The sequence below is a fragment of the Athene cunicularia genome (genome assembly GCF_003259725.1).
Source record: "Athene cunicularia isolate RWA chromosome 8 unlocalized genomic scaffold, athCun1 chr8_part1, whole genome shotgun sequence".
NCBI lineage: Eukaryota > Metazoa > Chordata > Aves > Strigiformes > Strigidae > Athene > Athene cunicularia.
The window spans coordinates 27603998-27614192 of record NW_020799109.1 but is presented as its reverse complement, the minus strand read 5'-3'; the positions used below and the strand labels follow the sequence as shown (position 1 = coordinate 27614192).

The window sequence follows — 10195 nt, the reverse complement described above, 5'->3', positions numbered from 1 at the left end:
AAATTTTTAAAAAAAAAAAAAAAAAAAAAAAGACCTGCAATATTACTCTCTCCCCTCAAAACCCTTCCCACCTTCATCCAAAGACCCTGCAAATTTCACAGCAGTAGGGAATTTAAAGTGGCCAAATGATTTTGAGTAATAATAAAAGCATGGAAATCATACCAATACTAAAACCTCCCCAAGCCATTGTACATTTTCACATTTTAAACAGCTATACTACCACCTAAAAGTTAGTCCTCAAGCATCTCATTCAAATGTAGAAAACCATTAATCCCACACTAAAAGCTGGAGGATACCACTAGTGACAGTAGCATAGAAACAAAAAAGAGCTTACAAAAAAAAAAAAAGGCAACGTAGTAAAAGGTTTGAGAGAAATGACACACAGCCAACTGTGCTCAGTCAAAAGACATCTCTGAGGGAAAGGGAATCAAGAAGGGTTGAAATGATGAAGATGACACTATTTTGACTGCATAGCTGAAAAACACACAAATTTCCTTTTTGGTAACTTCCCAACTCCCAAATTCTCTTTAAATTTGTCTTACTCTGAAGAACAACTTTGGCTTAGTTTCAGAACATCTAAGAGCTGTAAAGGCATGTTTTCTGCATCCTCTTCCAGTTCAGTTTACACTGCAATATTATAATCTGCTTAATTTGTAAATAAAACCATCCTAGTGAAGTTCAGCTTTCATTTCTAATATCAGTCCTTGAGAGTCATGGTTGTTTGTGCCAATGCACCTATGTCTGAGCACCACAAGCAGCAAGTTCCTGAGACACGTGAGTTTTTCTTATGCTAGGTCCCAGTATCTGATTTTGCACTTACATAACCTGACTCTTTTCCAGAAAGCCCAAGAGTTCATTGTTTTGATGTATTTGGACACCTGACACTGTTTCCTGTTTCCCCCCTGTGATGGGACTCATATGTTGTCCTTTACTTTCTCCCTCCAAGAGAACAGTTTGCAATTACATATCCTGACTTTTGCTCTGTATCTCCAAGCACATCAAACTAAGGAATGAGAACCTCAAGGGGAAAAGCGTTCCCACTGCTAACAGCATGTTGCTCCTCCTCTAGCGCACAGACAAAGGCAAGCAGATTAACATTACTCTTATGTCATCTGCAATCTCCACCCCATTCCAGAGCACCATATCCAATTCCATCCAAATCTTAATCCTTAGCCTTATTTTAACCTATAAATTACACCTCAGACTTTCTGCAGGACTAATTAGTTATGGGTACAGGAAATTACACCTGAAGAAAAACATCAAGTTATTGCCAAATTCAGGGCCTGCTGACAAAAAAAAAGTTAGGGATCTCAACACAGAGTGCCAAAACTGATTTGCATTATTTTAACACAGAAGGTTCTGGATACCAGGTGCCCAACAGCAGTTGCCTGCATACAACTCCTAACATTTCAACTTCCTGAAATCAACGTGAGCTGGGCTACTCCACCTAAGAGAGCCAGCTCACCAGGAGCAGAAGCACACACACCATCTGGTACCCCAAGACTGCTGCCATGCAGAACCTCACACCCCACAGGAAGCAGCTCATCTCTAAATCCCAGCAAGCAGGGTTTTCCCCACCACGGGAAATTCAGTATGTCCGTTAGACCCCATTCATGATGCTCACCACGCAACACTGTGACGCTCCACTATGAACCGGTGCAAGGCTACTTCCTCTTCCCAGGAAGTGTTCCAGCTCTCATAAACAGCCTGCTCCAGCCTGACAGATCGTTTCCTGAACAAGCTCTTGGAATTCCCTAGGGTCCTTATCTTAGTTAATGGGTAATTATTTTGATGGATAACAATGAATAATCACTTTCCCAGCTAAGAACTTCCTCTATTGACTTGTTTAACATTCCATTAAAGGTTAGTTGCCAAATGAACTCCTTTTTTGTCAAATATTTATAACTACAAGCTCATTCTTACATTTAAAGGAGTTGCTAATGCTTCAGGTTAAGTGAACTTCTTTCACAGAAGGTTGGGGTTTTTTTACTACAACTATCTGTTATGAATGACCTAACATACTCACTTGTCTACAGTCTTTTTACCTAAATCAAAGCTCAGAAGAAATATGGTTATGCTAGATGAATGGAAAATAAGTTACCTTTCATACAGATGCAATACTAACAGTATATATAACTCTTCACTTACACTTGCCACCAAACACTGACCTCTTCTAACACATGACTTCATGAATTACCTAATGCAAGATTTGTTTGTGTAAACACACAAATGAAATTGGAACCTGAGAATTTAAAATAGCAGCTTGATTAAACTGTGAGTAATCAGTACTTGTACTACTGTAGAAAAAACTGCTGTGATGTGTAACTCCAAGTTGTAGGCTTTTTCTGTATTTTCAAGCTCTCATTCTTGTGCATCTGTATTCACAAAAAATTAAATTCACTCAAAGAAGAAATTATCTATAGGAAACAAGAACTTATTTTGGGGCTAGTCCAGGAGTAACCCGATTATGCTTAAATTGCTGTTTGGGCACAACCAGTTTCTTCAAAGCAGTTTAACAGGTCACAAGATGCAAAATCATATCAAAAACCATTCCAGCAGTTCAAGATGTAACTACCTCCTGCCTCTAGGGCCATAACACTGAGCTATGGTAACATCTTAAGGCAGTCGAGAAGAAAGGGCTAGAGCAATTCCATTTATAGTCACAGTATCATCGGCACTGCTCCAATTCAGAGAAGGAGTCTAAAGAGGAATTTCTAGTTCGTGCTCTTGGCACTCTCTTCCAGATGAGCAGGCCCTGTTCACATCTTCCCTGGGTGTGACAGACCACCATTTCTCTTCTCTCTCTGTTGACCTTTCCTTCCCAGACAGAACCTTTTCCAGTATTTCAGAAATCTCACGCTGCATGCTTGACTGTAAGGGGGAAAAGAAATGGCTGGGTGCCTTGCCTTTATTGGAGTTTAATGTAAGCATTTTGGCCTCTCCAACCTCTCTTTGCTGCTTTTAAAGTGACTAGTTTCAAAAAAAAAAAAATCAAGCTAGCAAAAAACCATGGCCAACTTAAACAAATACAGGAAATACAGAAGTGAAGGCTCTCAAAGCCACATTAACTCACCCCCTCTATACCAGTTGTATAACAAGTCTAAAAAAGTAGCTAATAATCCAAAACGTGTGTGAGCAGTGTGGGTGTGTAACTGTTACTATAGTAATCTCATTTTCATTTCCTGACCATCACTTAGCCAGCCCACATGCTTGTCTAAAGGAAAATGTGCTCCTACCCAGTCTGGTGCCCTTGCAACAGTCATGAAATCAAACTGTTTTATCAGCTTCACAGGATCAATTCCTTCAAACTTCATCTTCCTCTTCCTCCCCACCACACTGCTTCTGCATGAGATCTTAAACTCCTTAAACTGACTAAACAGATCTAAGAAAATTCTGAATTTCTGATCAAGCCTGTTAATCCAGAGATACTCAGTTTACAACTTCTTTTTAAAACTATGCAAAGCAGAAGAGCAATAAATTCCCTGAGAGCAACTGTTAGTTAAGATAACAGCATTTTCAAAGAGCATGTATGTTGAAGCACTGTTTCTTCAAGCACAGTTAGAAAGGGTTGCTTTCACACAAAAATAAAGATGATACATCTTTCTATTTTAAGATTGACTTTCCTAGATTCTTCAAAGTCACATGCTTGCTCAGACAACCCAGAAAGTTGTGCAGGCACTACCTAAGGTTGGTGATGTATATTTAAGGTCATTTGAGCCAACGCTTCAATATAAAGGTCTCCAAAAGGATTTTTCACAAGTTCTAAATGCTCTTTCCACACATGTCTGTGACTCCAGGTGATCCTCATGAGAATGAGGATCACTACATCCATCCTAAACAGTATATGGCAGCTACAACTTTCACATAAATAACAGAGAAACATTTAAGGGAAGAGAGTTTACTTCTCTAGATTACTACACAGCAAGTATTCCCATGCCAAACTGCAATACACTTAAGTAGGAAGTCTAGTCAAAAGCATTTCCAAACAATCAGTTTCCCATGGAGTTGAATTACTCAGTAAAAAAATATCAACCTAAAAAACCCTGATATATGAAGACAACTAGTACTGCCCTGTGGTCAGTATGTCAAGTGGATGGGGAAGAGCAGGACAGGATGAGACTACCAGGGTCCCAAACAGGTGACATATGGTCACTTGTAGAGATGGGTCCCTTGGTGAAGGGGGCCCAGATTGACACATAAAACCAATACAGGCCATGGTCGTGAGTAAACACATCACCCCTGCTGTGGATGAACTCAGAGAAGCTGACAGCATCAGAAAAGAAGGAAGCATAATTTATCTGGAGGTATTATGGGACAAAGAGGGTGTGGTGAGTTGGAAATGATATCTTGTAAAATTTGGAAGAACTGAAGAAAAAAGGAAGGGAATAAAAAATAGCATATTTTAAGAATAAAGACTGAGAAGAAAAATATTCATCTTCATTTAAACATTCAAGTTAACTGTGGCCTTTACTGACACAAACCATGTATTTGTAGGCATTTATGTTCATGGAATCTGGCATTCCAGGTGGGCATTAGGAGATGCCGCCCTAATCTCCTTGAATCTACCTTCTAATTCTTGTCTGATTCTCTGCCTCTAACTGGCATCCAAAGAAACAGGTTGTTTCTAACCTTCTTCCCTTTTCTTCCCTTTCCACATTATGAAATCCTGACACTCAGAAATTAACGTCCTAGCAGAGCTTCCTCCCTTGCTGAGATTTTTCCCTTTAACCTTATATTACATGAGTATCACAAAAACTTCAAGAGAAGTTTTCAGAAAAATACTGACACGAATGCAGCAACAAGACTACAAAACCAAGCACTTTGAAGAAGCATCATTTACCTGGTAGACAGTTGCACTCAAAGGCAAAGTCACTCGTTTGATGACAAGTTCCTCCATTCATACAGGGTGATGGGGAACACGGCACATATACACTTTCACAGCGATGCCCTGTATAGCCTGGTTTGCACTGGCATCGATATGAACCAGGCAAATTGATACAGGTCCCACCATGGTGACAAAGGCCTGGTGTTGCACATTCATTTACATCTATCTCACACTTCTGGCCAGTGTAGCCAGACAGACAGATGCAGGAGAACTTATTTCCAGATACAGTACATGTACTTCCGTTGGCACAAGGCTGAGATGTGCAGGCATCAATCCACTGGCAATCCTTTCCTGTAGGATCAAGACAGAGCACTCCATAAATAAGAAGTTATTTCTTTGGAAAATAGTATTTCCTTCATGCTACCTCAAAATGATTGGTGTACTAAATCTTAAAAATTACAGGAAAATTTATGTCTGCATTTTACAACATTATATTTGAAACAAAAAATAAATTTGTGATTATGGTACAAAGTCATTTTATTTACAGGGTAGCAACAAGATACAAAATGCCATGATCTATAAAAATAACCCACGACACCTGAAATCATACTATACACTGACAGTCACTCTTCTTCTATGTCTCCTTCAAGAATGAAAGGGGGGAGTTTCTATGTTTCCCGGCATGCACCAAATTATAGATTTCCCATAAGAAAGATTTTGCTGGCCAAGTTTACTTCACTTTTTCTAGAAGGTACACTCTGAAGTCAAAGCATAACAGCCGCTCCAGAGTAGCTTCTGCACTCAGTTTTCCCACGTGGACAACCCCACAAGATCTAAATGTCTTTCTGCTTACGTGTAAAGGGTAGGGAGTTTGATTCCCTACCGCCCTTTGCTTTTTTTGGTCATGAAGTCATTCAGACTTCTCATTTCCTGTGCTGGAGCTAGTAAATTTGAGAGTGTATTATGACTGCCCCCGAATATTCCAGGATGAAGTAATTCACAAAGGAGGGAGTCTAGAGGTACAAACACAGAACCCCACCTGTGTAACCTGGAGGACAGACACACTCGTAGGTTTCCTGGCTGTGAGGATGACAAGTTCCTCCATTCAGGCAGGGCTGGGACACATAGCAGAGGTGCGATTCAGAGTACTGACAATCCTCTCCTGTGAAGCCTGGAGCACATTTGCAGGTAGCCTTTCCTATGAGAGATGTAGTTTCACAAGTTCCCCCGTTCTTACAGGTATTGCTTTCGCAGGGATTTCTGTACTGACAGTAGTCTCCAAGAAATCCTTCTCGACACCTGCAACAGAGAAGAAGTTACTTGTGGCACATTCACCCAAACCCTTGCTGTCCTGGGAAGATACCAGGAACACAGCCCCATGATCACCAAAAATCTTGCAGTTTGCCATAATTAACGGTAGCACTAACAGACCTAAATGCTATAGATGACATAGATGTAACAGTGCCTTCCTCTGGGATTGTCCCAAATGAGACCATTGAAAACAATTTCAAATTGTGAAATCACTCATTACAAAATAAATAAATAAATACTGCATACGTAGTTACACCAAATACAAAAACTTATTCTTGCTCTTCCCTTCAAAACTTCAGTAAAAGCCTAAGCATTAAAGAACTGCTGAGTAACAACTAATTCCTTGCACCTACTCACATTCTAATAAGCATCCTTTTTCAGAAGGAAATCAAGCAGTTTCAGTAATATATATAGTAACACCACCAGGTATTAGTCATCTTCCAAAATATTTATAAACCTTGTACAAATGCAGTGTCTGAGGGCCTGAAGATCTATAGCAGATCTTTCTCCACAGCACTCCCATGGGACAGGAATATACTGTTATCCTCATGTTGATAAGTGCATCTGGGACTGTGACATGCTGAAGTCTGCACTCAGCTAGCAACACAAGCACTGAAGTCAGGTCTCCCACGCCCCTAGCTAGCACCCTAACGGCAAGGTCATTGTTCCTCTGTCTCCCACAGAAAAACGAGTACACACACACAATGTACAACTAGGGTAATATTTTATACAAAGATCTGTGATTGCAGAATAATTGCAGTTATTTCTCTCTAACCTAAACTTATGTCAATACAGTCTGACTACACTTGTCAGTTGTAATCCATCTTTTAACTGGCCTTTGTACCACAAATTTTCCATTTAACTTCCAGCAATATAGGACCCAGGCAAACAAGCCTGCAAACTCCACCTTCTTGGTGAGTATACGCTGGATAAAAATGACACCTAACATACAGAACAGGACTATCCACTTGCAGTTTTTTCTACAGTGCACAGCTGCATGCTTTAATTGGTAAGTAACCCATGATACACACAGCCTGAGAGAATATGTATTTCACTGCAAAAAATTCAGAGATGAACATCAGATACGCTTTGTTCCAGAACAGGATAGGTGTAATTATTAAATCAATTAATTACTCAAATCCAAAGGGAGAAGATTCCAAATGCTCAAGAAACACACAAAGTCTCTAGTTAGCCCCCAGACAATAATGTAACAGTAAAGAGATGGCCTTTTCCTTAGGCACTTAAAAACATATGGTGGATTGAAAAAGACACCCCACACACTTAAGTGGATAGGCCTTAAAATTCAGTTTAAAATTAAAGAATGGTCATGATGCTGTAATACTATGGGGATCTACCTCTGTTCCTATGCTATTTCAACAATTCTATCAATGAATAACAACATAAAACATCCAACACGAGTCAAACATGTAGGTAAGAGAGAAGACAAGTTCCTTAGAGTAGTAACACAAGCTGCTTAACAAGGCAGTCAGCACAGAAAGTGTACTGTGATATCATACATCTAGAAACAAAACCTATACAGCATCGTCCCCAAAACAGAGGGCTGATCTGAGAAAGACTTGCTCTGGGGGTTCCTAAGTGTCAGCTGAACATGAATTCCTAGAGTGACAGTCTGGCCAGGAATACTTTAGATATACAAACAGCAAATATCAAGTAGGAGTAAATGAGATTATGCTACACCCGATACTTGCATGGCACAACCCTTACCAGACCATTACATCAGTTCTGGTGTCTGCTCTTTAAGAAGGAAGAGCTGAAAGAAGTTCAAAGAAGCCAACAGTAATGATTAATAGAGAACTCTTGACACAATGAAAAGCTCAGGTGGCTCAGTATATTTATCAAAGGGAAAAGGGAAAGAGACAGTTAATCAAAAGCTCCAAGTATCCCCAAAGAAACTCAGGTTTAAACAATAATTCCCAGTCTAGAAGGTACAGGTATAACAGAACTGATTAGTTCAGAGTTCTAGCTAGATAAATTCAAATTAGAAATAGCTTTATCCTCAGACAGACTTACACACAGTCTCTCAGTAGTGGAGAGAAACAACTGGAACAACGCATTTAAGGCTGCAGTGGAATTTCTCCATCACTCATGCTTGTTTAAAAGAACACCAGGATTGGCTGTTTTAGAAATAGTATGCACGCTAGTTCAAACACAGCTATTCAGAGAGGTTATTATCCGAGTTACGCAAGGGGTCATTACTAGATGACCACAACTGTTTTTTCTCATGTTAAAATTTATTAACTAGACTTAGCTATATGTCTAAAGTAAGAAAGTCATATAATAGATGTGCATAATTGTAATTTACCATTCCCTACACCCAAATTAGGCTTCTTTCACCATACCTTAATACTTTCAACTTTGCACCCAAGAACAGACATGAAAAGATTTTTTTGAAGGGCAAGGCAGGATAATAAAGTTACAAAAATCAAATCCTGAGACAATACCATTTGCAGAATTATCCTCTGCCTCTTGTGCCATCCTCAGTATAACAGCTGAAGGCTATCGGTCAGTGTGAGCTGCTGCTACATCACGTAAGAGGCAATCTTCAGGTATTCTGGGTCTAAACCACAGTAGTTTTATAGGCTTCCTTCAACACCCCAGATCCCTCCTCAATACGTGTTAGAAATCAGTCCAAACGCCAGCAGGCTACAGCATGGCTTTGCAGGAGCTTGATCACATAAAAATCTGGCACCCAGCAAAGACAGCTGTGCCAGAAGCTGGAGGACTGCTTGACTCCCACAGCATTCAAGCCTGCACATGGTGCTCTGGCTAGCTCTGCTCAGAGACCGTCTGGATAACTTAAATCATGTTTCTGGACATACATATGCAGCCGATGAATTTGTAAAGTCAAATTCAACTTCAGTCCCAGAAGTCTTACAAGATTTCATTATAGGGATTTCTCCTGGTTTCACCACCACCAGTGATGGGGAGCTCTGGGTAGCTGTCTTCAGTGTCAGCAATACACCAAGCTCCTCAGAGTAACAGCAGTGGGCACAGACCATACACTTGTAGCTCTCTATCATGAAAGAAAGAGCAGTAAACCAGAACTTGACCAAACCTTACCTAGGGTATCTCATCAGGTAAACAAGGGGTCCTCCAACACCATCCACTCCTCACAAAATAAACCAAAACACACCTAAAAGGTTAAGTCCTCAAGTGCTTTTTCATTGAAAGGCTGTAAAATGAACTAGAAAGTCTAGAGGAACATCTCATGTTTTGTCCACAAGCATATAAGCCACCAAAAACCACCTCTCTCCCACTCACCCAACACTCAGGGATACTGGAAAAGTACATTTAACTGTGCCCCTAGGTAACAGGGAGGAAGGAGCCTAAACACTGATTAAGAGTATTGCTGGTATGATTTTAAAGGAAAGCTGAGACCTGCGCTCTAAGACGACCCTCAACCACCACCCACAAATGGCCCAGCATTTTGTACACAAATGTTCTGGTACAAAGTTGAAGAGCGCTCCAAGACCAGGCTTGTTCTGGTATCTTCTGAAGCTAATCAGAAAAACATGGGGGAGCACTCCAGCAGGGAACAGCAAAAGCTCTTTTAACTTTAGCTCTTTATATCCGGAAGGACAAAAGCCTTATAGAATATGCCAAAGGGAACGTGCCTGCCTGTGGAAAGATGGTAGGGCAGGTACACACAGCCCTTGTACCCACCATTTTGTTCTCCTCCTAGAGAAGCTCTTGGTCACACACTTATGCAATTTTCCCCTCAAAGCAATTCACTGCAATCCTTTTTGAATGTTAAAGAACAAAAAACCTACAGTGCAGATTTTCAATCATGTCTCCTGTCATCAACATTTCTAGGCACAAATACTAGTAATCTAGTTCTAAATGTTGGTGTAGACAAAACTGCAAATATTTGCCCCTGATTCATGTTGGGCACCGCATTGTTTCTCTAAAAATAGAGGCAAACACTGAAAAAGCGGGGTCTAAGTCCAGACTTCTCTAAAGTATATGATTATCCTCAACAGCAACTCCAGTTTCCCACCACTCTGGCTCTGCTCTCATCGCAACCTACTCTTTCAAGTT

General features: G+C 40.3%; 1 protein-coding gene across 4 annotated transcripts in view; it reads right to left on the bottom strand.

Annotated features, from left to right (window-relative positions):
* The window catches only part of NOTCH2 (notch 2), an 83784-nt gene that overhangs the window by 60553 nt on the left and 13036 nt on the right, over positions 1 to 10195 (bottom strand). For all 4 annotated transcript variants that reach the window (XR_003398913.1, XM_026853754.1, XM_026853753.1 and 1 more), the window contains exons 3-4: positions 5865 to 6124; positions 4841 to 5176 (exon numbers count right to left, since the gene is read on the bottom strand). Coding sequence is in view for 3 of the 4 variants with exons in the window: in XM_026853754.1 (XP_026709555.1) it covers positions 4841 to 5176; positions 5865 to 6124 (596 nt within the window). In the remaining variant the exon portion in view is untranslated. The remainder of the gene's footprint in view (positions 1 to 4840; positions 5177 to 5864; positions 6125 to 10195) is intronic.